General features: G+C 54.9%; 1 protein-coding gene across 2 annotated transcripts; it reads right to left on the bottom strand.

Annotated features, from left to right (window-relative positions):
* Positions 1-255: 255 nt before the first annotated feature.
* On the bottom strand, positions 256-26864 carry LOC136153630 (granulocyte-macrophage colony-stimulating factor receptor subunit alpha-like). Of its 2 annotated transcripts, none has more exons than XM_065915629.1 (12): positions 26313-26864; positions 22673-22766; positions 18288-18433; positions 16321-16447; positions 16074-16203; positions 14832-15016; positions 13096-13229; positions 11378-11401; positions 9424-9559; positions 8433-8526; positions 6593-6674; positions 256-3264 (listed from the first exon to the last, which is right to left on the bottom strand). In XM_065915629.1, exons 2-12 carry the CDS (start codon positions 22737-22739, stop codon positions 3091-3093), a joined length of 1299 nt encoding a protein of 432 aa, XP_065771701.1. In that variant the 5' UTR covers positions 22740-22766; positions 26313-26864; the 3' UTR covers positions 256-3090. The 2 variants fall into 2 exon arrangements, with proteins under 2 accessions (XP_065771701.1, XP_065771700.1); XM_065915628.1 differs by having other exon boundaries at positions 22673-22760.
* Positions 26865-27692: the final 828 nt, after the last annotated feature.

Below are 27692 nucleotides of genomic sequence, written 5' to 3'. Positions count from 1 at the left end.
GCGTCCATGCAGATGCTGGACGGGTGGGTCAGTTCCCAGGGTGGGAGGTGGGGAGGGGTCTCCCTCTGTGCTCCCAGAAACAGCCCCTAAAACCCCCTCCCACTCACCCTCTGGCGGGGACCAAGTGCCCAGAACGCAGACCAGAACACACACGGCTGGCCTTGCCCTTGGGAGTCAGGCCAGCCTGCTGTCAACTGCCAAAAAAAAAAAAATACAGTCACGACCTGGAAGTACAGTACTTTCTATTCCGGCATGTTTAGGACTCCGAGCCTTGGGAGACAGCATCTTAGGAACTCTGAGAAAACTGCTCCAAGGAGGCAGGAGGGGGAGTCAAGCCATACACAACTTTGGGGAGCAGGCAGTTTAGACATGAAAGATCAGATATCGAGTTAACAAACCGATGGGTCTACTCTACGGGAAGGTGCAAGCCTCTGGGCTCACCAAGGTCATTCCATTCACATGCATCTCAGCTGTCTGGGGCCAACGCTGTTCCCTTGTTCAGCTTCAGGAGTGACAGATGTCTGATTCTTGCATTCCCCGGCCCACGGCCCCCCGGGGCCATCACCACGGGGAGCGGCAGATCTAAGTTTCTGGAGCCGGGCCTTCACGTCTGGAGCCCAGAACTCGATGCTGGCCGAGACGTTTCTTACTTACTGAGACGGCAGGAGATACTCTCATTTTGTACCTCCCCAACCGTCGCCCGTGGGATTCCCCCGAGACGAGGGGCTTCCCTGATTAATTTATCTGGCTAGTAACACTTCCAGCAGCAGTGGCCAAGCCATCTTCCTCGTGTGCACGCGCGCGCGTGTGTGTGTGTGTGTGTGTGTGTGTGTGTGCGTGTTGGGGGTGGTGGCTGGCGGGGGGCACTCCTTGCTCTTTGATCCTCCAGGTTTGTCCTCTGTGACCTCTGGGAACATGCACACCTCTCCCCCCGCCAGCCCCCCCGGGGCTCCAAGCCCTGCTTCTGGGCATGAGGCACTTCCGATTCCCCAGCTCGCTGTCTGCAGAGAGAGACCTTTGCTGCGAAATTTCCCTCCGCCCTATTTTGAAATTATTTTCATTTACAAATAGAAAATGTCTTGGAAGAAGAAACAAAAACTGAAAGAGAAAAATGAAAGCAAACCAATGTTTGCTCCCTGAGCTTCTCAAATCCTCACTTGTTCACCACTCCCCAAGATGAAAGATAGCTTTTCTAAAAAGGTACTCGGCCACCAGCAATGATGGTATTCTTAGGGATATGGATCAGTCTTACAGGAAAAAAAAAAAAAAAGGCAATGAATCCCATGACAGTAAATTCTTTGGCTTCTGCATTGGAAGGCCTGATGCTGAAGCTGAAGCTCCAATCCTTTGGCCATCTGATGCAAAGAGCTGACTCTTTGGAAAAGACCCTGATGCTGGGAAAAATGGAAGGCGAGAGGAGAAGGGGACGACAGAGAGTGAGACGGTTGGATGGCATCGCCGACTCCATGGACATGGATTTGAGTAAACTCCGGGAGTTGGTGAAGGACAGGGAGGCCTGGCGTGCTGCAGTCCATGGGGTCTCAGAGTCAGACACAATCGAGGGCGTCAACAATAACAGCAATTTTTAAAAGCCTGTATTCAGTCTGTTACAATACTGCTCTCTTTTATGTTCTGCTTTATTAGCGTCGAAGCTTGTGGGATCTCAGGCCCCGACCAGAAATCAAACCCACGCCCCCCTGCACTGGAAGGAAAAGTCTTCACCACCGGCCGCCAGGACAGTGCCTGTGTTCCGATGTTGAACTTACTCTTAAACTCACACCTGTCAGTCAGCGTGTCCCGGGGCCCAAGCCCATTTTCAGCCGGACCCGAGGCCGGAGGGGAAGCTGGTCTTTCCAAGTCCAGGCCACTCCCGGCCGGAGCTGGGGCGTCTGCAGCCACCCCCGCCCGGTGATCACAGGTGGTACCTCGCCCCGGAGACCCGCTGGGGTGACCACACGGCTTATCTCGGGGATGCAGGCTACGCGGCCACAGCGATAGCGGGCGCCTTCTCTGATTCCAAGACCTCATCTTTCTCGATTTTCTCGAAACACCGCAAGCGTTTCACAAGACGCTCTTCCTGAGCGAGGTGCGCCAACCCCAAACGCGGAAGCTTGGCGATGAAATCTTACCAGCGGCCGCCGTCTCTTGCGAAACACCTGCTTCTCCGCAGCCTTGGCTTGGGACCGGCTCACGGTGTTTCCGGGAAATCGGAGCGGGAGTCGGGGTGGGGGGGGTCCCGCTGTCGAAGCTGGGTGTCTCTGCTTCTAGCATCGCCGGCTGGCAGCCCGAGCGTGAGAGAGCTGTGCCTGGGAGACGGGTCCCTCCTGGACGAGGTTGGAACCCAGAGAGATGCTTCCCCGTGTGGCTGTCCAGAGACGCCACGGGAGAGGATCGTGCACAACCTGACGTCCTCTGTCCTCATCCTGTGTCTGCTCCCGTCGCTCGAAAGACGGACAGAGGCCAGGTGATTCATCGGGAGAACCTTGCTCACTTTCTCTTAAAGCCTCCGTCGCTTTCCAGGTTATCTGGTTGGCTGGCACCCTTCAGTTCAGCTCAGTTCAGAAGTGTCTAACGGGAAACCCGTCCCCAAAAGGAGACCACGCTGACGCTGTCCTGTACTCATCCACACGGGCCGGCTCCAGCACGTACATGCTGTTCCTTTTTTTGTCGCTTCCTTGATTTAGCCGTGCGACTCCACGCACTGCAGCCCGCCAGGCTCCTCCGTCCCCGGGACTCTCCAGGCAAGAATCCGGCAGGGGGTTGCCATGCCCTCCTCCAGGGCATCTTCCCGACCCCATGGAGACCGAACACCCCGTCATTTCTTCGTCCCCACGTCTGTGCTGTTTCGGGCAAGCTCGGTGCCCATCCTCACGGGGAGAACCTGGACCAGAGCGTGAGCCGGACTCTGCCAGCACTCTCACCCACCGACGGGGCACATCTGGGCGACGGCTGCTGGCGGCCGGACCCTCCGCAGCTGGGAAAGGCGTGTGCAGCGGTGGCCAGCAGGCGGGGAAGCCGTGGGACGACGGAGCAGAGGCTGAGGCGCTGGGATCGGACGGCGAGCAGCGGGCGAATCGAATCACAGTCCTCTCAGTGGTTGGGCAGAGGACGCCCAGAAGGGATGTTTTCATAACGGTTGGGGTCTGGGGCTGGGCCTACCATCTTCGCTGGTCCGCTCGCCAACGACTGGGTTTCCTCCACGGTGAAGATGTCCTCGGGGTCCTGGGAGGCTGACGGCGCGTGGTCTCCGCACGAGGCCGTCTCCTGGAAGACAGGACACAGCACACAGGTGAGGCCACGCTTTGCAGTCCCTGGTCCTCCCAATCAGTGGTACTCATGACGGCCAGAGGGTGGAAAGGGTCCACATGTCCATGGATGGGTGAGTGGATGGATGGGTGGATGATGGATGGGTGGATGGATGATGGATGATGGATGGATGGGTGGATGGATAGATGATGGATGGATGTATGGATGGATGGATGGATAGATGGATGGACGGATGATGGATGGATGGGTGAATGATGGATGGATGGATGATGGATGGACAGATGATGAATGGATGATGAAATGATGAATGGATGGATGATGAATGAATGGATGGATGATGAATGAATGGATGGATGATGGATGGATGGATGGACGGATGGATGATGGATGAATGGGTGAATGGATGGATGGATGAGTGATGGATGGATGATGGATCATGAATGGATGGATGGATGATGGATGGATGGATGGATGGATGATGGATGGATAATGGATGGATGATGAATGAATGGGTGGATGATGGATGGATGGATGGATGGATGATAGATGGATGATGAATGGATGGATGGATGATGGATGGATGGCTGAATGGATGGATGGAATCATGGATGATGGATGGATGGATGGATGGGTCGATAAACAGCATGGGGTCCATCCACACAGTGGAATATTACACAGCCATGAAAAGGAGAGACGGTCTGACACAGGCTACAACATGGATGGACCTCAAACACACGATGCTCAGTGAGACACGCAGGCACAGAAGGATACACCGTGTGTGACTCATTTATAGGAAACGTCCAGAACAGGCAAATCCACAGAGACAGCATGAGGGTTTGTGGTTGCCAGGGACTGGGGGAGGCCGGGGAGAAGTGACTGGTGATGTAGACAGGGTGTCCTCGGGGGCAATGAGAATGTTCTGGATCCAGACAGAGCTGATGGCTGCACAATGTTGGGAACTCGCTAAATGCCCCAAACTGTTACTTAAGTGGGTGGATTCTACAGCAGGTGAGTGAAATCTCAATAACGCTGTTTCTTTTTTTTTTTTTTTTATAAAGGAGGAACACATCAGAGGTACAATCATCTCTGAGATGCTTGCAACCCAGGTGAGGGGTGGGTCTTCGCCATCTCCCGGGGAACCACAGAGAAACAGTTCCCGATTTTGAACAGACCCTCCCCTATCTTGGCGTTACCTCTTGTGGACGCCACACCCCGACCTAGCTGGTGTGCCCAGAACCCAGGTACAGAGGTGAACAGAGGGATCAGTGCCCTGGGGAGCCAGGTGGGTGGCTGACTGAAAGCTTGGGGAGCCTCACTCCCCAGTTTAGGTAGTGGGTGATCCTGGCCGGCCTGAGGCTGAGAGTCAGGGCTGGGGGTGGTTACGTTCCCAACTCCACCCTCCAGGAAATAAGGACCCTTGATGTCCAGCCACTGACTCCCACATACAGGACCGCACGTTTGAAGGACCTGGGGTTCACCTGTGCAGGGCAGGAGGCTTCCCAGGTGGCGCTAGTGGTAAAGAACCCGCCTTTCAATGCGGGAGACCCGGGTTCAATCCCTGGGTGGGGAAGATCCCCTGGAGGAGGGCATGGCAAACCACTCCAGTGTTCTTGTCTGGAGAATCCCACGGACAGAGGAGCCTGGTGGGCTACAGACCATGGGGTCACACAGAGTCAGACACGACTGAAGCAACTTAAGACGCATGCACGCATGTGCAGGGCAGAGGGGTGAGGTCAGCATGGGACCCCTGGGAGGCTCAGATGGCTGACGATCTGTGGCTTCATCTCATTATCTCAACAGCGCTAGCCACAGTGAACCACGGTCACAGATCAAGAAACGCAAAACGCTTGTTTTGGGGTCGTTGGGCCCCACCAAAGAAACGCAGGGGTACTGGAAGCTGAGACTTTCGGGGAGGAGGCTTCCTGGGGAAATGGCTTTGGTCTCAGAGCACAGGCCGTGCTTTAAGAGCATCTCTGCTTTCTTACGGAGACAGAGGTTCGTGTGGCGGATGGGGAGATGAAGTCAGGGGCGCAGAGCTGCTCCCGGGAGGGTCCCTGCCTCCAGCCACCGCGGGGTGGGGGAGTGGGTGGGATGTCGGGGGGAGCTCGTGGGTCACACGGGCGCCCTCCTGCCGAAATTCAGCTTCCACCCAGGAGCGCACACGGGGAGCCTGGATCAGAAATGCGGTCTTTGCAGATGCCACTCGGAAGAGCCCAAGGAGAGCGCGCCGCGGTTTCCATGGCGACCCCAGAGAGGGACAAAAACCAAGCCCTGCAGTTTCCCCGCATGGAGATAAGTCGGCTTGTGGCGGTTTCTCTACTTCGCTGCAGAAGCCGCTGCGGGTGCAGGCAGCTGGACACCCGTGTCCCCTCCGCTGCACCAGCCCTCGGCCCTGCCCAGCACGCCCCCCCCCCCCCACTCCCCTCCCCATTGCCCTCCACGCCCCTCCCCTGCCCTAGGCCCCTCCCTTCCCCTAGGCCCCTCCCCTCCACGCCCCTCCCCTGACCTAGGCCCCTCCCCTCCCATAGGCCCCCCCTCCACGCCCCTCCCCTGACCTAGGCCCCTCCACTCCACGCCCTCCCTGTCCTAGGCCCCTCCCCTCCACGCCCCTCCCCTGCGCTAGGCCCCCTCCCCTCCACACTCCCCTCCCCATTGCCCTCCACGCCCCGCCCCTGCCCTAGGCCCCTCCCCTCCCATAGGCCCCTCCCCTCCACGCCCCTCACCTGACCTAGGCCCCTCCCCTCCACGCCCTCCCTGCCCTAGGCCCCTCCCCTCCACACTCCCCTTCACGCCCTCCCTGCCCTAGGCCCCTCCCCTCCACGCCCTCCCCCTCCACGCCCCTCCCCCCCAGGCCCCTCCTCTCCCCTGCCCTAGGCCCCTCCCCTCCCCTCCCCTAGGCCCCTCCCCTCTACACCCCTCCCCTCCCCCTCCCCTCCCCTCCACACTCCTCTCCCCTGCCCTGCCCTCCCCTCCACGCCCCTCCCCTGCCCTAGGCCCCTCCCTTCCCATAGGCCCCTCCCCTCCACGCCCCTCCCCTGACCTAGGCCCCTCCCCTCCACGCCCTCCCTGTCCTAGGCCCCTCCCCTCCACGCCCCTCCCCTGCGCTAGGCCCCTCCCCTCCACACTCCCCTCCCCATTGCCCTCCACGCCCCTCCCCTGCCCTAGGCCCCTTCCCTGCCCTAGGCCCCTCCCCTCCCCTCCCCTCCCCTCCTGGCGGCACTGACCGCCCCAAGCCAGCCTGAAACCCCCAGCACGCTCGCGCCCCCCGCGTTCCCGAGCACCAGTCTCCGAGCCCAGGCGGCGCCCGGGAGGCAGCCTCGCTCACCTCCAGGCTGGCCAGGAACGAGCCGGCGAGTTCCTGCTTCACCCGCGGGATGGGCGGAAACAGCTTCTTCTTCAGGGAGAACCTGGCGGGAGGAGACGAGAGACGCTGCGGCCCAGCCTCAGCGCTGCGAGGGGGCCTGTCCTGTCCGAGTGCCCCCGGCCCCGTGGTGAGGCCGGCTCTGCGTGCCAGCCTCAGGGGTGAACGCGCTGCCCCGAGAGCTCTGCCGCCCCGCCCGGGGCGCGGTGAGGACCAGTGGCCACGTGGCTGGCACTGGCCACCTTCCCGAGCTGGGGGGTCGGTGCCCGGGGCGCCCCCATGGGTCTGGGCAGGCAGGCCCGGCGCCTGGGGACCGCTCACCCCCCGACGGAGCTGCCCGCCACACCCCGTCTGCGGGGCGGGCCCGAGGACGGACAGCCGAGACAGGCGACCCTGTCCCCCGCGAGCGAGGCGCCCGGGACCCCAGGCCCCTAGCTGCGGCCGGGGCAGACACCCAGAGGCAGGCGGCCTCGGGACCGGGACGTGTCCGGCTCCAGACACCCCGCCAGCCTGTCTGCGCAAACTCGCCGAGCATGTGACCTCAAGACCCTCCAGGGACCCAAGCCCCTCTGAGGGCCCTCAAGAATCCCCTCTCCAGGCCCCAAAGCCTCCTGGACGCCATACAAACACCGCCAGGACGCCCCTGTCCTCGTGTGCGTGCGTGCATGCGTGCATATGCATGTGTGTGTGTGCATGTGCGTGTGCGTGTGCGCGTATGCATGTGTGTCCGTGCATATGCATGTGTGTGTGTGCGTGTGCGTGCGTGCGTATGCATGTGTGTCCGTGCATATGCATGTGTGTGTGTGCGTGTGCGTGCGTGCGTATGCATGTGTGTGTGAGCGTGCGCGTGCGTGCGTGCGTATGCATGTGTGTGTGTGCATGTGCGTGTGTGCATGTGAGTGTGCGTGCGTGCGTGTGCGTGCGTACCCGCCCGCTAAGGCGCTCAGTCATATCTGACTCCTTGCGACCCCGCGGACTGTAGCCCGCCAGGCTCCTCTGTCCACGGGATTCTCCAGGCAAGGATACTGGAGTGGGCTGCCATTCCCTCCTCCAGGGGATCTTCCCCCGCCCAGGGATCGAACCTGCGTCTCTTACGTCTCCTACCGTGTCAGGTGGGTTCTCTCCCACTAGGCCCACCTGGGAAGCCCCCGTGTGTCCTCGCAGCCGGTGATGCCATTCAACCCTCTCATCCTCTGTCGCCCCCTTCTCCTCCCGCCTCTGGTCCTCGGAGACCGGGACACCGGGGCTTGGAAACGGGCGTGCAGCTCGCTGCCGCCCCCGCGTGGCGGCTGCGGCCGTAGCCGGCCTCCACCGCCTTCCGGCTGAGCCCGCAGGGTCCCCGGGGAGGCATTTCTGGATCGTGGCGCCAGGGACTGCGCCTAACTGGGGCGGCTCGCTTGGCCCGGCCACGTGCTCGGGACCCGTCTTCCGCACAGGTCTGTCTTCTCTGCATAGACACCTGGCCTCACCTCTCTCTTGGAAGCCTCTCTTTAAAGTTCACTCCTTCCGGCACAAAAGCAAGAGTGCATTTGGCACTACACAGGCAACCCCCAGGAACACTGGAAAATTAAGTTGCGCGGAGACTCGGCCCCACGACAGACCGGTGTCGAAACAGGAAACACGGGTTCCTTAATAACAGCCACTCCGTGTTCCCAACCGCCCCACCCTGAGCAACCTCCAGGCTGCATTCTGAGCCTGGGATTCTGGCCACTCCACGGGGCTGCAGTGACAGGCGTGGGCTCTTTCATGTGTGGGTTCTGACATGCCGTTTTTTGAGTTTATTTGGGGGGGGTGTGTGTCTTACCTTTTACAGAGAAACATCATGGCCATGCCAAGCAAAACCGCGGCCCCCACCGCCAGCCCGATCGAGACAACCAGGAAATTCTTCTCGGGGACGCCTGGCGGGCAGACACGCAGAGGGTCAGGCGTGACTGGGGGCTCCGCTTTGCACACACCAGCCCTGCCCGCCCATCCCTGGTATCGGACGACACGGGGGGATGTGGTGGGGGAAGCAGGGCTGGAGAGGAGGACGGGGTGCTTCCAGACAGAGGAACCCCAGGGATTTGAGAAGGATGGCACCAAAGAGTCTATTTTTCTGGGATCCTGCACCCACCACACCACACTGTGTATCGCTGTCCCCAACCAGTCCATCCTAAAGGAAATCAACCTCGAATGTTCATTGGAAGGACTGACGCTGAAGCTGAATCTCCAATCCTTTGGCCACCTGATGCGAAGAACTGACTCATTGGAAAAGACCCTGATGCTGGGAAAGATTGAAGGCAGGAGGAGAAGGGGACGACAGAGGATGAGATGGTTGGATGGCATCACTGACTCGATGGACATGAGTTTGAGCAAGCTCTGGGAGATGGTGAAGGACAGAGAAGTCTGTCATGCCGCAGTGCACGGGGTCACAAAGAGTCGGGTGCAGCTGAGCAACTAAACAACAAATCTCTCCGCATCCCCCCTTGCCACTCTCAAAAGATGATGCATCAATTACTTTTCCACGAAGGCACAATTAATACTGCACAATGCCTTCCTTGTCAGTGAATACTAACTTTCAGTTCTGCACTGCATAGCCAAAGGAATGAATGCGTAATTGTGAAATGTCCAGGGTGAGAGAAAGAGGTGTGTGTGAGTGACTGAACAACAAAAATGAAGGTGAACTGGCTTGAAAGAGAAACTGTCAAAAAAAAAAAAAAAAAAGGAGGATTGGACAACAAAGGAAAGGTCATTCCTATCCCCCGCCCCCCCCCCCCAGGTACGTCAGCATCCACGGGTATTTCTGGGAGACTCACCGAAACGGCGCGTGGCGCTCCACTCACTCCAGATTTGAAACTGCACGTGTTGCACCCTCATGCGGACGGTGTGCTGTCCTCTCACGTCAGAGCTGGGCAGTCTGTACTCGTTTTTATATTGTCTGCTCAGAAAAACCTTTGAAAGAAAAGAGGACCGTGTGACGGCCACAAATACCAGACGGGAAACGCGGAGAAGGAGGAGGGTGCGCCCCCTGACAGCCGGGGGCGCAGCGGACCTGCCGCCTCTGGTCCATCCCTCCCAGCCCACTGTGGGGGCCCAAAGGGACTGTGCCAGCTCGCATCCAGGGCTCCCATCACTTCATGGCAAACAGGTGCATAGAAAATGGAAACAGTGGCAGACTTTATTTTCCTGGGCTCCAAAATCACTGCAGATGGTGACCGCAGCCATGAAATAAAAAGACGCTTACTCCTTGGAAGGGAAGTTATGGCCAACCTAGACAGCATATTAAAAAGTGGAGATATCACGTTGCCAACAAAAGGTCTGTCTAGTCAAGGCTATGGTTATTCCAGTAGTCATGTATGGATGTAGGGGTTGGACTATAAAAAAGCTGAGCGCCAAAGAACTGATGCTTTTGAACTGTGGTGTTGGAGAAAACTCTTGAGAGTCCTTTGGACTGCAAGGAGATTCAACAAGTCCATCCTAAAGGAGGCCAGTCCTGGGTGTTCACTGGAAGGACTGATGCTGAAGCTGAAACTCCAATACTTTGGCCACCTGATGTGAAGAGCTGACTCATTGGAAAAGATCCTGATGCTGGGAAAGATTGAGGGCAGGAGGAGAAGGGGACGACAGAGGACGAGACGGTTGGGTGGCATCACCGACCCGACGGACGTGAGTTTGAGCAAGCTCCCGGAGTTGGTGACGGACAGGGAGGCCTGGCGTGCAGCAGTCCATGGGGTCGCAAAGAGTCAGACACGACTGAGCGACTGAACAACAACGATCAGGGCTCTCGGCTGTCCGTCTGCGTCCGTGCCTCCTGCAGGGTCCCCGTGCCCTCGGGACGTGGGCTTGCGGTTATTCCGAGTCTACACAGAGGGGTGACTTCCATGGTGGTCCCGTCGTTAAGACTCTGTACTTCCACTGCTGGGGATGCAGGTTCAGTCCCTGGCCTGAGAATTAAGATGCCTCGCAGTACAGCCAAGATAAATAAATAAAAATACTTAAAAAAAAAAACTGTCAAAGAAAAATGAAAGGATTCTACACACAGGATCCGGGATAGGGCAGGAACGTGAAGGTCAGAGCCTGGCAGTCCCTGGACGCCCCCTGGGGCTCTCCTGGACCTGCACGTCTGGAGAGGCTGGGTGGCCAGGGAGGAAAGGGGGCCTGGCCTGGGGGCGCCCGGTGGCCACAAGGATCTGGGGCTGGGCTCCCTGCAGAGGCTCCCGGGGAGGGTCCTTTCCGCCTCTTCCAGCTTCTGGGGGCTCCAGGCGTCCGTCCCTGGGCAGGTGGCCGCCTCCCTCCCGTCTCCGCCTCCGTCTCCACGTGGCTTCTCCTCTGTGTCCGTGTCTCTCCTCTTCTGTGTCTTATAAGGACCTGTCCCTGGGTTTTGGGCCACCCTCGTCCAGGAAGGACCTCATCTCAGACCCGTCACTCTGTCACCTCTGCAGAGACCACCGTTTCCGAATAAAGTCCTGTAGTGCAGTTCTAGGCGGACCTGACTTCTCGGGGGACCCTTTGAGCTCACCGCAGTGTGGACTCAGGAGCAAGGAGGCCCATTCGGGACCATGACGTTATTCCGTCCATGAGGAGGGTGACTGAGCTGAGTCAGAGGCGTCTGGGAAACTACAACTTCTCCATCGGTCCCCAGAGCCTGGTGACCCCAAAACGTGGGCACAGAGGGAGCCAGGGCTGAGCTGAGCGCCCTGCCCGCCGAGGGCCGGACTCAGCATCTATGATTCAAACGTGGATGCAGCAGAGAAAGGAAGTCACGCTTACCGGTTCTCTCTTAGAAAAGCTGCCCTGTAAAGAGAGAGCAAAGGGGAGATGTAAGCGCCTGTCTTTTCGGCTTTCTCCACCAACACGAGACCCCCTGGGAATCCCAGGAGGGCTGTGAAGGTTATTTTAAGCTGGAGATAATTGCAATTCCACAGATGCAGCGATTTAAAAGAGGCTCCTCAGAGTTTCTGTTATCAAGCTGAAAGCTTCTGGGAGTGAGTGCTAAGTCGCTCACTTGTGTCTGACTCTGTGGGACCCCATGGACTGTAGCCCGGCCAGGCTCCTCTGTCCATGGGATTCTCCAGGCAAGAATGCTGGAGTGGATTGCCATTTCCTTCTCCAGGGGAGCTTCCTAACCCAGGGATGGACCCCACCTTGCCTGTATCTCTTGCACGGGCAGGTGGATTCTTTACCAGACTTAGGGCTGTGTTCCTCCCTCTGTCGTGTCTGACTCTTGTGACCCCGTGGACTGTAGCCCGCCAGGCTCCTCTCCTCTGTGCATGCAATTCTCCAGGGGGTCTTCCTGACCCAAGGATTGACTGAACATCAGCCCTGGTGTGCTGGCGGTTAGGACTCTCGTGTTTCCACCGCTGAGGGCAAGGGTTCTATCCCTGGTTGGGAACGAAGCCCACAAAAGATGTGTAGCCAAAAAGAAAAAGAAGCAACACATTTTTTTCTCTCCTCTTCTAGCCTTTCCTCTCTCCATCTTGGAAGGAAAGATGCTACCTTTCGGTATGTGAGCTCTGTGCGGGAATGAATGAAAGTAGATTTTTTTGTTGTTGTTGGGGCCCCTGCTCTGAGAAAACTTGCCTTCCAGCGGGGAGGGAGAGAGGCAGACAGCAGACGTGGATGAAAGCCCTAAACGGAACCGCTAGAACCACGAAACCCTGAGACTCAAACACACGCACCATCTTTATGACCTGCTGCTGCTTCTAGGTGGCGTCAGTCGTGTCCGACTCTGTGCGACCCCATAGACGGCAGCCCACCAGGCTCCTCGGTCCATGGGATTCCCCAGGCAAGAACACTGGAGTGGGCTGCCATTTCCTTCTCCAATGCGTGAAAGTGAAAAGGGAAAGTGAAGTCGCTCAGTCGTGTCCGACTCCTAGCGACCTCATGGACTGCAGCCTACCAGGCTCCTCCATCCATGGGATTTTCCAGGCAAGAGCACTGGAGTGGGGTGCCATTGCCTTCTCCTCTTTATGACCTAGGGCGCTGCAAACCGGTTTCCTAGATACGACCGCCAATACCATCGCCGACAGGAAAAAAAAAAATTACACAGCAGTTCGTAAGTGAATGTCAGCAAAAATGAATGAGCACGGACTTCCCTGGGGGGTGGGATCCGTGGTTAACGCTCCGCTTGCCGATGCGGGAGACATGGGTTCGATCCCTGGTCCAGGAAGACCCCGCGTGTCCTGCAGCAACTAAGCCTGAGCATTAAAACTACTGACCCTAGAGAGCAGCCTCCGCTGTCTGCAGCTAGAGAAAAAGGTCCGCGTGCAGCGAGAAAGCCTCAGCGCAGCCAAAAATAAAACAAAAAATCTTAAGAGGAATGAGCGGCACTTTTAGGACAAAGAGACAGTAAAGGACGCATCACAGAAGAGACTCGGGAGGCAAAGAGGGGCGTCCGAGTGTGTGTGTGAGGGCGGGGGGTGGACCCCAGGGCGCGAGGGGCAGAGGAGAGGCAGTCCGTGCTCCCCCAGGAAGGCCCGGGTCCTCACCGTCTTCTGGATATCCAGCGCGTAACGCAGGACGCTGTTGGACAGGCTGTATCTGATGGCGGGGGCATCCCAGCGAATCAGGTAATGGGACACGTTGTCCTTGACGGTGAGGTTCGCGGGCGGGTTATACTTTTCTGAGAAGAGACCCAAACAGGAAGCGGGGTCACACATCTGCAACCCACAGGAGCCGAGCGGGTGCGAGGCAGCGGGAGGACGTCCCCCGGTGACCTGGGCCCATTTCCGTGTCGTTGCACAAAGCCGGACATAAAATCCTGGGGAAGCCAAACCTCAGGTCCGCTGAGCGTGCGTCCTGGGCTTGTCCGCTCCTGGCCGGGTTCCCCCGCCCTCTGCCTCTCCCTCCAGACTCGCTGGAGATGCTGGCCTGCGAGCTACGTTGCTTCAGCCGTGTCTGACCCTCTGCGACCCCGTGGACTGTAGCCCCGCCAGGCTCCTCTCTCCGTGGGGCTTCTCCAGGCAAGAATACCGGAGTGGGTTGCCATTCGGAGAATGTTCTCTGGGCACATCCCTCGCCTTTTTCGGGACACCCTACAAGCGGCAAGTAAGCTCCCCCAGCATCTACATGGACCACCCAAGCAGCCAGACTTGGTGTCAACTCTTGGAGTCACTGGGCTTCCCTCGTGGCTCAGATGGTAAAGAATCCACCAACCAATGCAGGAGACTCAGGTTCGATCCCTGGGTCGGGAAGATCCCCTGGAGGAGGAAACGACAACCCACTCCAGTGTTCTTGCCTGGAGAATCCCATGGACGGAGGAGCCTGGCGGGCTGCAGTCCACGGGGTCGCTGACAGTGGGACACGAGTGAGGTGAGTTAGCACAGCATTTCACTGTATATATGCACCACATCTTCTTTGTCCATTCACCAGGTAACGAACCCTTAGATGGCTTCCTTATCTTGGCAATCGTCAAGCACGCTGCGATGAACATTGGGCTTCGTGTCATCTTTTTGAACTAGTATTTTCAGTTTTGCGTGTTTGGTGTTTTTATTTTTTAAGATATATAACCAGGAGTGGAGGAATTGCTGGGTCATACGTTTAGTTCTGTTTTTAGTTTTTTTTTTGAGACACTTCCACACCGTCTTCCACACCTCCACGCTCTCTGCACACCACAGCGAGTCAGACACGACGGAGGGACTTAAACACAAACACGCGCGTGGAGTCACTCATGAGCCCAACTCAAGGTAAACACACGGGCCAACCCAATGCATGGTCTGCCCGGAAGCAGACTCTGTGACGTGGGAGCGTCCCCCAGAAGGACACTAGGTCCCCAATAGAGAGGAATTCCTTTCCAAGGCTGCGTCCGTGAGTCCACTTTGTTCACGTGCGACGCAATCATACGCATCCCACCCCAAGGGAGGGTTATGACCCTCTCTACATCCGTGGTGGCTGTTCAGCCACTCAGCCGTGTCTGACTCTCTGCATCCCCGTGGGCTGCTGCACGCCAGGCTTCCCTGTCCTCGAGTGTCGCCCGGAGTTTGCTCAAACTCGAGTCCATTGAGTCGGTGAGGCCGTCCAACCATCTCCTCCTCTGTCGTCCCCTTCCCCTCCCGCCTTCGATCTCTCCCAGCGTCAGGGACTTTCACCCCTAATCTAGATCCTGCTGACCCAGCTCTGGAGCGCCAGGCGCAGCCTCCAGAGCCCTGGGACAAATGCGGACGCCGTGAAGCAGACGGCTGGCGGAGGAGCAGAGCAATACAAGGGGAGTGAGCCGCCGTCTTACCCAGCTTCGGGCCGTTCAGGGGACAAGAGTCCAGAAACTGGATGTCCGTGTCGCTGCTGGTTCCGTTCACCAGGAAGAAGTAATCGTCTGTGCTGCGGCCTTCGCCGAGCTCGTCGAAGTGGCAGCCCACGCGCGTCCCGGCCGAGTCAAGGATGTAGTGGCCGCACTCGGACACGTTTCCGTGCCTGTGACGTCCAGAAAAGACATCAAGGAGCAGCTAAGCAGTGTGTATCCTCCTAGGGTTCTTCTTGTTCAGGGGCTCAGTCGTGTCCGACCCTTTTGTGACCCTCTGGACCATATCCCGCCAGGCTCCTCTGTCCGTGGGATTCTCCAGGCAAGAATACTGGAGTGGGTTGCCATGGCCTCCTCCAGGGGATCTTCCCCACCCAGGGATCAAGCCTGCATCTCTTACATGTCCTGCACTGGCAGGAGGGTTCTTTACCCCTGGCACCACCTGGGAAGCTCACATACATATATATGTTGTGTGTGTGTGTGTGTGTGTGTGTGTCTGTGTGTGTGTGTGTCTGTGTGTGTGTGTGTGTACCTGAAACTATAGTACTTCAGTTTGAACGATGCTTCAGTTGTTTAAAAAATAATACAAAAGTGCTCAATATCCTGACACTCTCAGACCCACAGGCGGACTGACAACTTGGACCGACGAGCCACACGAAGGAGAAAGGGTGCTTTTGTGGGGTACTTTTCTCCCTGGGGGTTTGGACCTTGTAGATTGATGTCCTCCAGTCTGAAAAGAAACATTTCTGGACTATGGGACGGGCTCGTGCGTTATCCAGCATTTAGCATCCGATCACCTGGAGGAGGCCATGGCAGCTCACTGCAGCATGCTTGCCTGGAGAATCCCAAGGACACAGGGCCTGAACGGGCTACAGACCGAGGGGTCGGAAAGAGTCAGACCTGAGTGAGCAATGAAGCATAGCAAAGCTCAAATGAGGCCTCGGACTGTGGCCCAGCCCACAGCTCACCCAGCATTCAGGTTCAGGACTCTGTGAGTGCCTGCTCCATGGGCGCCCAGGGCTTACCCAGCGTCACCCTCAGGGCTCTGTGAGTCCCCCTCCATGGGGGGGATCCAGGGCTCACCCAGCATCACCCTCAGGGCTGTGAGTCCTGCTCCATGGGGGCCCAGCGCTCACCCAGCATCACCATCAGGGCCCTGTGAGTCCTTGAACCATGGGACAAGCCCGTGGCTCCCCCAGCATCCCGCATCCGGACCCCAGCCCGGCTTACAGAGAGGTCCACGTGTAGAGCTGGTACCGCACGTCCGCAGGGGCAGCCGGGCCCCGTGTCCAGCTGCAGTTCATGAATCGGATGTTGTAGATGACGCACGAGAGATTCCGGGCTCCGGAGCCCTCCTTGCCTGGGAAGACAAGACAGCCGGGTCCTCACCGCTGGCCGAGTCATCAGCAGCTCCCCGCCGGCCACGCGGACGCCGGGCGCCGTAGGGAAGGTTGCCCAGCGGCCGGGGAGGCGTCACCTGGGTTTGTAAAGGTCAGCCGGTGCGAGAACTCCCGGCCCGCCGAGCTGGCGTTCACGGTCAGCGTGGCCCCCTGGTGCAGCACGGCATTGGGAAACGTGCAGAAGTAGGTATCGTTGTTTCTGACCTGTAAGGGGCAGAAGCGAGAATAAATGTACGGCCTGCGGTGTGGGCCCCCTGAGATTGGATTCAATCCCGCGACACTTCCAGCGACTCGGGGTAGCGTGGGGCACCCTCACAAGGACCGACGTCCTTTTTCATTGCCGCGCAGTTAGCAGACAATGTGAGATCAGTTTCAGCTCGACAACAGTGTGGGTCACAATTTGTAAAGGTTCTGAGATACATTTCGGGGCTTCCAGGTGGTGGTACATGGTAAAGAACCCTCCTGCCAACACAGGAGAAGCAGGAGATCCGGGTACGATCCCTGGGTCGGGAAGATCCCCCGGAGGGGGAAATGGCAACCCACTCCAGTATTCTTGCCTGGAGAATCTCACGGACAGAGGCGCCTGGCTGGGCTACAGTCCACGGGGTCGCAAAGACTTGAGTATGGCTGAGGCGACCTAGCATGCATGCAAGCGCTCCGTTTTTAGTTACGATATAATATTGGTTCAATTCCCTGCGTTGCATAATATATCCTGGTAGCTTATTGAATCATAGTAGTTTCTTCCTCTTGCTCCTTCTGCCTTATCTTCCTCTTCACACTTCCCTATCCCCACTGCTCACCACTAGCTTGGTCTCTGCATCTGGGAGTCTCCTTCTGTTCGGCTATATTCACTAGTCTGTGGTAGGTTTTAGATTTCACGTACAAATGATATTATCCAATATTTGTCTTTGTCTGCATGACGTATTTCACTCTGCATAATACCCTCCAGGTCCATCCATGTAGCTGCAGATGGCACCTCTTTGTTCTTTTTCACGGCGGAGTAATATTCCATTGCGCATACATACCACATCTTTATCCATTCATCTGTCAGGGGACACATAGGGTGCTTCTGTGCCCTGGCTATTGTGAACAGTGCCGTTGTGAACATTGGGGTGTACGTACCTTTCCAAATTAATGCTTTGGGGATCCCAAAACATGCCACTTTGGCATAAAGATTTTTCAGAGCTAAAGGCAGTGAAGAATCAATCAATGCACAACCGGTTGCTCTCTGCACAAAAGCAGGCATAGATGTCCCTTTGTGGAGGTGGCATAAACATCCTGTCTTATCCACGTGGGATTGAGCAGGTTGATCTTTACCACATAGATGGGGAAGTAGCTTCAAGGTGACCTCATAAAATAACTTCTTTCTTTCTTACGCTGCAGCGTGCAGCTTGTGAGATTTCAGTTCCTTCCCCAGGGATTGAACACAGCGGTGAAAGCCCAGAGTCCTAACCGCAAAGAGCTTAAGGAAGTTAGAGGAACTTTAACTGAAGGAACTTAAAACAATCCTCATCTTCCATTAGTTTCCTTACATATTTCTTAGTCACTTCCCCACTATTTTTCAGCCCCAGAAACCCAAATCCCATTTTCTTTGTCTTCTCACGTTTTTGTAATTTATTACCTTTTTTAAAAAAAGCCATACAAACCCCTTAGTCCGATCACTTCTTTTCTGTGAAGCCTCATTTATGTCAAAATTAGAAATGTCGGGACTTCCCTGGTGATGCATGGTTAAGACTCCACACTTGCAGTGTGGGGGGCCGTGGGTTTGATTCCTGGTAGGAAAACTAAGGTGCCATATACCGTGTGGCCAAAAAAGAAAAAGAAAGAAAAAGTGAATAAACTGGGATGCTTTTTCTCCCAGTTATCTGGGTTTTGTCCAGTTCATCTGCAGACCCCAGTCACTGAACCTAAGAAGATGGAGGAAATAAGTTTTCCTCCCAGCCAAGAATATTAAAGAGTGAGAGGCTCAAGACGCATTTTACAAGGAAATTCAAGATTGACAAGGAGCAGAGAGACCCACAGGATGTGAGCCCTGAGCTCCCACCTGTAGGTTTGGGCTGATGTCGTCGGGGTCGAGAGGCGTGACGATCGCACATGTCTGCTGGGTCACCATTCCCCGGGTGTTCCAGCTTAATATTTTTTTCCTTGAATCCAGCGTCACGTTTACAATAGGAGATTCCGTGTCTCCTGCTGTAATTAAAAACAGAACAGAAAAGACAGTTAGGGAGAATCAGGGCTTCCCTGGTAGTTCAGACGGAAAAGAATCCGCCTGCAATGCAGGAGACTCAGATTCGGTCCCTGGGTCGGGAAGATCCCCTGGAGGAGGGCATGGCAGCCCACTCCAGGACTCTTGCCTGGGGGACCCCGGGGACCGAGGGGGCTGGCGGGCCACAGCCCACGGGGCCACAAGGGTCGGACACGATCGAGCGTCTAGACCACCACCAACACACAGATATATTATATGCATATATTATAATGCATAAGTAAATGCATAGTATACAAACATGTTTATATTATAATATGTAAACAGATGTATATATAAATGTATATCTATATTTATGTATCACATATATTATTAATTCTGTTATTTCCTATATTATATAACATATATTGTATATTATGTTAAATATATTATATAATTTATAACACAAATATATGATACACATATTTATACATAAGTAAATATAACTGTAAATGTAACACAATATATGAGAGTACAATATATAGAATATATGTGTATAATATTGAGAGGGTAACAGGCAGGAATGACAGGGGTCTCTGAACAGAGGAAATAGGCTGCCCATGTCAGATATTTTTTGTCTCTCTCCTAAGCGGCAGGAGGAGACAAACGAGCATTATATTTTGTTTCCCTTCTCTATACAAATTTAAAAAGAGGTTTCTCCTAAAAAGCTGTGTTGCCAGAGTGACCCCTGGTTCCACCTGAAGTTAACCTTTGTCAAATCTTGAGCTGACCCACGCATTTTTCTCACGAAATGTTTGTCTTAAGTTATGTTAACATACTCTGCATTTACCCCAGACTCTGTTTTCAGGTCTGTTCTGCCTAAAGGCTCAGAGCTGACTTGACAAACCAGTATGTTATACTCGGATATTGTTCTCCTAATCCATGTTAATGAAACTACCTATTTGTATGGGAATCTGCCTTTCTTCAAGATTCGTGCCAAGGGTGTTATGGCCCAGGATGATTCACCTGGTTCCAAGATTATCTCAAAATGCATCTTGTGGGTGAAAGGCCTGATGCCACTCTCTGCGTCTTGAGACATTTCCTTCCTTTAATTAGCAGACTGCTAGTAGCTATATAACATCCGCCTAAAGGCTAGAAGGGGGGCACTCTCTCTGACCCTTTCTGATGCCTATGTCAGAAGTTTTCTCTATCTCCTTTATACTAGAATAAAGCTTTGTGACACAGAAGCTCTGAGCCATCAAGCCTCGTCTCTGGCCCCGGATTGAATTCTTCTCCTCTGGAGGCCAAGAATCCCGGAGTCTTTTCATGGTTCGGCAATAACCTTTCAAATTGTTACTGTGTAAGTAGAATATAGCGATTCACCACTTTTAAAGGTACTATGTAATTCATTTACAGGTATTATAAAATATGGGATATACTCCCTGCATTTTGCAATCCATCCTTACGTCTTATCTGTTTTATGCCTCCTAGTTTGATATCCCGCCTCTTATAAATCCCTGCCCCTATCTTGCACCCCCTGACTTCCACCTCCACACCGGGAACCACTAATCTGTCTGCTATACCTGGGAGTAGGCTTCTTTTTTGTGACATTGACTAGTTACTTGTATTTTTCAGATGCCACATATAAGTGACAACACACAGTATTTGTCTTTCTCTGGAATTAGCTATTCTATTCTGATGTGGACCATTTTTTTTTCCTGTCTTTTATTGAATCTGTTACAACACTGCTCGTGTTTTACGTTTGGCTTTTTGGCCACGGGGCATGTTGGGGTCTTAGCTCCCCAACCAGGGGATTCAACCCACACCCTCTACATTGGAAGGGGGAGTCCTAAACCACTGCAGCTCCAGGGAAATACCTAAGCGAGCTCTTTTAACTTGAACAGCGCAGGGACACCCAGGAGCGCGTGACAGATGGTGGGCGCCCTGAACCATCAGAGGGACCAAATCCAAACTTCGGTGACGCGCCGAGCCACCCGCATATCAGCTGTGTGCCGTGATGAGTCAAGCCCGCCGGGCTCCTCTTTTCCTGGGCTTCTCCAGGCGGGAACACTGGAGTGCGCTGCCATGCCCTCCTCCGGGGGAATCTTCCCCACCCAGGGATGGAACCCAAGCCTCTAACGTCTGCTGCATTGACAGGCGGGTTCTCTTGGCGCCACCTGAGAAGCGGTGCTATAGCGATGTCTACCTCTAGTAATGGTTTGAAGAACCAGAAGATAATCGTTGGAGAGGATGCGTAGGAGCCGGAACCCTCCGTGTCGTCGGCGCGGATGCAAGGGCTGGGCATGATGTGTTGGTTTAAGTGAGCGGCTTCCCCTTTCTGGGCATTCAGGATGGAGGAGGGGACGGGTGAGCTCTATGTGTGTGTGTGTGTGTGTGTGTGTGTGTGTGTGTGTGTGTGTGTGTGTGTGTGTGTGTGTGTGTGTGTGTGTGTGTGTGTGTGTGTGTGTGTGTGTGTGTGTGTGTGTGTGTGTGTTGTGGGTCCCCCTTGAGCGTGTGTGTGTGTGTGTGTGTGTGTGTGTGTGTGTGTGTGTGTGTTGTGGGTCCCCCTTGAGCTGGGGGCTGGAGTGAGGGAGCTGGTGCTGGACAGGTACCTCCTGTCAGGACAAGCCTGCCCTAAACGAAGACATTCTCACCACCCACCCCACCTTCTCTGGTCTTTTCCCTGCTTGACCCTTGCAGATGCATATAAATCTTTTAACTGGCTAAATAAAAGCTCTGGCCAGAGGTGACCCTGGAAGAAAGCTGTGCCCACCGCCCCAGTTTCCTAGGAGGAGAGAACCCAGCTGCAGCTGGGACCTCCAAATGGCAAACCCACCGGAGGTAATGGGATCTTCGGTCTCTCAGCCATGCCCGACTCTCTGCGACCCCGTGGACCGCAGCCCGCCAGGCCTCCCTGTCCGTCACCAACTCCCGGAGCTTGCTCAAACTCACGTCCATCGAGTCGGTGATGCCATCCAACCATCTCATCCTCTGTCGTCCCCTTCTCCTCCTGTCCTCAACCTTTCCCAGTTTCAGAGTTTTTTTTTCTTCCAATGAGTTGGCTCTTTGCATCACGTGGCCAAATTATTGGAGCTTCTCATATCAGGTAACATGTTGGACTTGGTTCTGTCATGGGGTGAGGTGTCTTTCCATCTGAGTGATCTGGTTAGCGGGCATAATTCTGGTTCTGGGCTTATTTCACAAGAAGATTGTTTTATGTCTCTGCCCACTTCACAGAGAGGCTTCCCGGGGATTTTCAGGGGATTTCATTTTCAGTGATGGAAAGCTGGCTTAAAACTCAACATTCAAAAAACTAGGCTCATGGTATCCGGTCCCATCAATTCATGACAAACAGATGGGGAAAAGATGGAAACAGTGACAGACTTTATTTTCTTGGGCTCCAAAATCGCAGCGGACAGTGACTACAGCCGTGAAATTAAAAGACACTTGCTCCTTGGAAGAAAAGCTATGACAGAACTAGACAGCATCTTAAAAAGCAGAGACATCACTTTTCTAACAAAGGTCCGTCTAGTCAAGGCTATGGTTTTTCCAGCAGTCGTGTATGGGTGTGAGAGTTGGATTATAAAGAAGGCTGAGCACTGAAGAATTGATGCTTTTGAATTGTGGTGCTGGAGAAGACTCTTGAGAGTCTCTTGGATTACAAGGAGATCAAACAATCAACCCTAAAGGAAATCAACCCTAAACATTCATTGGAAAGACTGATGCTGAAGCTGAAACTCCAGTACTTTGGCCACCTGATGGGAAGAGCTGAGTCATTGGAAAAGACCCTGATGCTGGGAAAGATTGAAGGGAGGAGGAGAAGGGGACGACAGAGGATGAGATGGTTGGATGGCATCACTGACTCAGTGGACATGAGTTTGAGCAAACTCTCGGAGATTTCGAAAGACAGGGAAGCCTGGTGTGCTGCAGTCTATGGGGGCATAGAGTTGGACAGAACTGAGTGATTTAATGACAACAACCTTAACATAGGCAGCAAATCTGACAATCCAGCTGAGTTTGAGGTTTGGGGCTGGAGCTGTAGGACTCTCCCTCACTTCTGAGCCCCTGATTCTGCTGAATGATAAAGGTATGCACCTCGAGAATGATTTGCAAGAAGGCCCCCTTCACCTAGCAGTGGTGGGAGGTACTCCAGGTCATGAGAGTCTTTGCCCCTTCAGGGGTTAGGAGGGCGGCAGCCCCCACCACAGCATGGGCTCCCCAGCGCTGGAAGCCTTACTGGCACTTACCCAGGGCCGTGGAGCATGCTGAGTTCAGGAGTACCAGGAGGCTTACGAAATCCAACAGGACCACCATGCCTCAGACCTGAAGCTGGACCTAAACCTCCAAAGAGGAGACAGCAGTTCAGAAAACGGGTTCCAATCAAGGCAGGAGAACTTCCTTCTTAGCACAACCTCCAGGCAGTCGTTGGGAATCAGAACCTGGCTGCCGGAGCCTTTGTGCGTAGAAAAAAATGGTAGGCCCAAGGCACTTAGCTCAGGGCCAGACAATGTTGACTCATATCCCAAAGTGGCTGCCATGGACCTGCATTCTCATTACATATCCCTTCTTTTCACTGGTGGCCTCACCCCTTCCACCCCTCTAAAGGGTTCTTGGTTTGTCCAAATGTCCCTATTTGGTGAGTAATATTCCATCAGAGTACAGTGTGAGGTTACCATCCTCCTTGTACACCTCTGGGTTACCTGGCATGATCAGATTCCATTTTTCTAAAATCTTCTACTGGAAGATAGTTGCTTTACAAAATTGTGCCAGCATCTGCCATACATCAACACGAGATTCCCCTTTAAATTCTGTTCCAAACTCTATCCATAGCATCAAAAAATTTAACACATGTTCATGATGACAAGTCTCAGCAAACTGGGATTAAAGAAATATTTTCTGGGCTCTGCCCAACCTATTTTTCTCCCTTCAGCCCTCTACCACTGGTCCACATTACTGCTGCTTAGAGGTATACTTGGGAATGGCTAATCAGTTTTATCTTAAGCTGATCCTCTCCTAAGTGGTCAGTGAGGGTCTGGGGAGGTGAAACCCCCAGTGAAAAGAAGGGATGTATGATGAGGATGCTGGGTCCACAGCATCCACTTTGGGGCATGAGGCAACTGTTTGTGCCTGAGTTCAGTCACCCTGATTCTTTCATTTTCTTCTGCTCATAAAGGCCCCTGCAGGTAGGAACACTCCCAGGAACAACCTAGGGGATAAACCATGGCTTAGGAAGGTCAGCTGCCCCCTAAACACTTACCTCTCCTTTGAAAAAATGACTTCTTTCACCAGGGCAGCAAGAAAAAAAAAAAAAGTCTGTAAGAAGTTCTAGAATATTCTGATGGAGGTTCTTTTTATGTTTGGTGATTACAGGGCTGGGTTTGGTGCATTTGAGTAGATGTTTTTTTCTTTTCTCCTGATATCTTCACGACTCTACGAACACAAAGAGATGGGCACGCCCTTGCTGGTTGCACAGAGGTGATCAGGAGGGAAGCTGCAGGCGACCTGCCTGACAATGAAACACCTTTGCAGGAGGAGCTGATAGCAGCCAGGAGGCCACCCACAACATGGGGCGCAAGGACCCTCGGCATTTGGGCTCCTTTTGGGAGGCAGCTGCCGACACCCTTTGGAGACACGTTCGTCTCCGTATCTGGGGTAGCCTCCTTTCTGCCCCGTGTCTCAGCAGCGAGCCAGAAGTCTTCCTGTTTAGGACAGCCTGATGCAGGGAAGGACAGGGCTTCGGGAAACCACAGCGTGCGTGCAAACTGGACGCCTCTTCCCCGGTGGGTGGGGAGGAACAGGACGTGGTCGGGGCGGGGGAGGGTGCGCAACGGCTGTGCCTTCTCCGTTTTAGCAGATTCTGTCCACGAGGAGTGGGGCTCTTTATCCACGCGGTCCACAGGCCCACGGCCATCCTTTTCCACGAAAGCTTCCTGTGGCCGAATCTCGTGCAATGTCCAGCGTTTGGAGAGGCGTCAGCTCTGCCCACGTGTTCCTTCAGCGCGTGTGTGCGGAGGTTCCCTGCGACATCTCTGACCATCATCGCCTCACCCACCGCCTGTTTCCTACACGTCTCCACGATGTCAGCTGCCTCCAGGGCTATTTTTTACTGCAAACGCTCATTTCTTTCCTTCCTTCCTTCCTTCTTTCTTTCCTTCTCCTTTATTTAGCTGAGCTGTGTCTTAGCCGCCACATATGGGGTCTAGTCTGACCAGGGATGGAGCCCATGCCCCCTGCATTGGGAATGTGGAGTCTTAGACACTGGGCCACCAGCAAAGTCCCAGACCCTCACCTTTTCTGATTAGTGGCTCAGTCGTGTCCGACTCTTTGCAACCCCAGGGACTGTAGCCCCGCCAGGCTCTGTCCACGGGATTCTTCAGGCAAGAATACCGAAACGGGGGTTGCCATTTCCTCCTCCAGGGGCTCTTCCCAGACCAGGGATCGAACCCACGCCTCCTGTGTCTCCTGTCTTGGCAGGCAGATTCTTCACCCACAAAGCCATCAGGGAAGCCCATCACTTCTTATCCGTGGACAGGCATCTCCATCTGGATTGGTTTTTTTTTTTTTTCCATCTGTATCTCTAAGTCACAACGGGGACGCTTTGAAACGTAACCCCAGCATCTTGACCTCCCGGAAAATAAGGAAACGTCATGGAATGAGTTCTGGAGATGGACTGGGTCTGGCACCCACCCACTTTCTTCCTGCGGGCCCCATGTGTGAGTGTGTGCTGAGTCACTCAGCCGTGACCGACTCTTGTGACCGTGTGGACTGTAGTCTGCCAGGCTCCTCCGTTCGGGGAATGTTCCAGGCGAGAATACCAGAGTGGCCTGCTATTTGCTTCTCTACCAAAGGAACCTAAACCTTCCCACCTGGCTCCCAGATGCTTTGCAGCGAAAGGCACGGAAAGGCTTCCCGGGGGAATCTGACAGCGGTCCAGCGATGATGACTCCGCACCCTCAATGCAGAGCATCTGGGGTCGATCTAAAGATCTGACAAGCCACGCGGTCAGGAGGTTAAAAAAAAAAAAGCTTCGCGTGGTTTTGAGCACAGGCTGACATCCCCCGCCACTTCTGTTAAGTTTCACGAGGATGGAGTGAAGGTGATCTCAGTTCTGTGTTTCCCAGGGGAGAGACCCGCCCCCCATCCCTGCCACACGCCCTTGCTGGGTGTCACCGGGAGCCAGATCAGAGGGAGCTATGTCCCCATCGAGGGTCTGTGTCCCCAGCGAGACCGAAGGGGATGGGAGTGGAAATCAGTCCCGCGCGTGTTGTCCCGTGAGAACAAAACCATTGAGGACTTCATAGCTTAAAGACACCCCCCCCCCCATACTCTGGTTTCTCTTCAGATCGTATAAATCTTTCGCCTTTTAAAGACACCCCCAAAGGAAATATTTCACAGGTAGATAGCGCGGGCTTCCCAGGTGATGCTAGCAGCGAAGAATCCACCTGCCAAAACAGGAGACCCAGGTTCGCTCCCTGGGTCGGGAAGATCCCCTGGAGGAGGGCATGACAACCCACTGCAGCGTTCTTGCCTGGAGAAGCCCAGGGACAGAGGAGCCTGGCGGGCTACAGTCCACGGGGTCACAGAGTCGGACGTGACCGAGCGACCAAGCGTGCATGCAGATAACACGGCGTACAGACGAATCGGACCCCACCAGACAGCGACTCCCCGCCACGTCACTCGGAAACGCAGAAGACCCAGTGTCCACCCTTCCCTTCCCGAAGCTCGGGTGGCGTGACTTTCTCCCCGGTAGCTTCTTTCTCCAGCCTCCCCCGGGGTGAGGCCGTCTCTCTGGGACTCCGATCTCCCGTCCCATCACAAACCCACGTGGTCAGAGGATCCTAGCGGCCAGAGCAAGCCCCCCTGGAGATGGGGGTGCCATCCACTTACCGGTCCGTCAACTTTCTGGATCTTTCTCGCCCAACTGTCCGAATCCGGGGCTCCTTGGAGCCGCCGTCCTGCCTGCCCGGGGCACGTAGTGGGCAGTCTGCACAGTGCCAGACACCTCAGTAGCAGGCTCCCCAAGGGAGGAGTGCCCCCAATGGCCTTCCGGGTGTAGGATTCGGGGGACAGGTATGGCAGATACGGCTGAATCTGGTCCTCCGCACGAACACGCTCTCTCTCTCTCTCTCCCTCTCTCTTTAAATAGTCTCCTAGCAGCAGAGCCTTCCTCATCTCTGAGTGACCAGCTAGCGGTTATCATCATCTCAAGGAACAGGAAATGTCATAACACAGTCCACATTCCCTCTCAAGCAAGTAGCCCGCCTCTCAGTTTTTTTTTCTTTTTTGTTTAATCAACCTCCCAAGGTTCCTCTTTTAGCAGCAGGGGGCTAGATGGCCACTTGGCTTTCCTGCATGCTCTGGTCAGCGGTGGCGGGGTGTCAGGGGTCACCGGGGTGTTGGTTCTGTGTCCCTCTGTTCGGGAAACTGGCTTCTCCTTAGAGCATCCTTGGCATCCACTGGGAACTGGCTCCCTTTCAGCTCGGAAGCTCTGCCAGAGGTTGGGACTGGCTCTTGCCCGGGTCTGTGTCCCCCAGGGACCCCGGGGGCAGAGGGAGGGAAGAACTGAGCTGACTTCCATTCAAGTCATCTCTCCCTAAGGAATGGCTCACACCCCGACTCTCTGCGACCCCACGGACTGTAGCCTGCCAGGCTGTTTCCACTCTTTCTCCATCTATTTCCCATGAAGTGAAGGGACCGGATGCCATGATCTTCGTTTTCTGAATGCTGAGCTTTAAGTCAAACTTTTCACTCTCTTTCACCTTCATCAAGAGGTTCTTTAGTTCTTCTTTGCTTTCTGCCGTAAGAGTGGTGTCATCTGCACATTGGAGGTGATTGATATCTCTCCCGGCAACCTTGATGCCAGCTTGTGCTTCATCCAGCCCGGCATTTCGCATAATGTACTCTGCACAGAAGTTAAATCAGCAGGGTGACAGTACTCAGCCTTGACGGACTCCTTGTCCTATTTTGACCCAGTCTGTTGTTCCATGTCTGGTTCTAACAGTTGCTTCTGAACCTGCATACAGGTTTCTCAGGAGGCAGGTCATGTGGTCTGGTATTCCCATCCCTTGAAGAATTAATTCTCCAGTTGTTGGGAGCCCCATGGTCAAAGGCGTAGTCAGTGAGGCAGAAGTAGATGAAGGTGTGATTGGAAGACGGCTGCTCTGGCCCTAAGGCTCCAGGGTGGCAGGAATCGCAGGCCCCCAAGGGTGCGACCTGCCCTAGCCCCGCGGGATCACGTGTGGGACCAGACTCAGGGGGAGGAGACAG

Source organism: Muntiacus reevesi, chromosome X (genome assembly GCF_963930625.1).
Source record: "Muntiacus reevesi chromosome X, mMunRee1.1, whole genome shotgun sequence".
Taxonomy (NCBI): Eukaryota; Metazoa; Chordata; class Mammalia; order Artiodactyla; family Cervidae; genus Muntiacus; species Muntiacus reevesi.
Note: the sequence above shows the minus strand (reverse complement) of the source record. Positions and strands in the feature narration are given on the sequence as shown.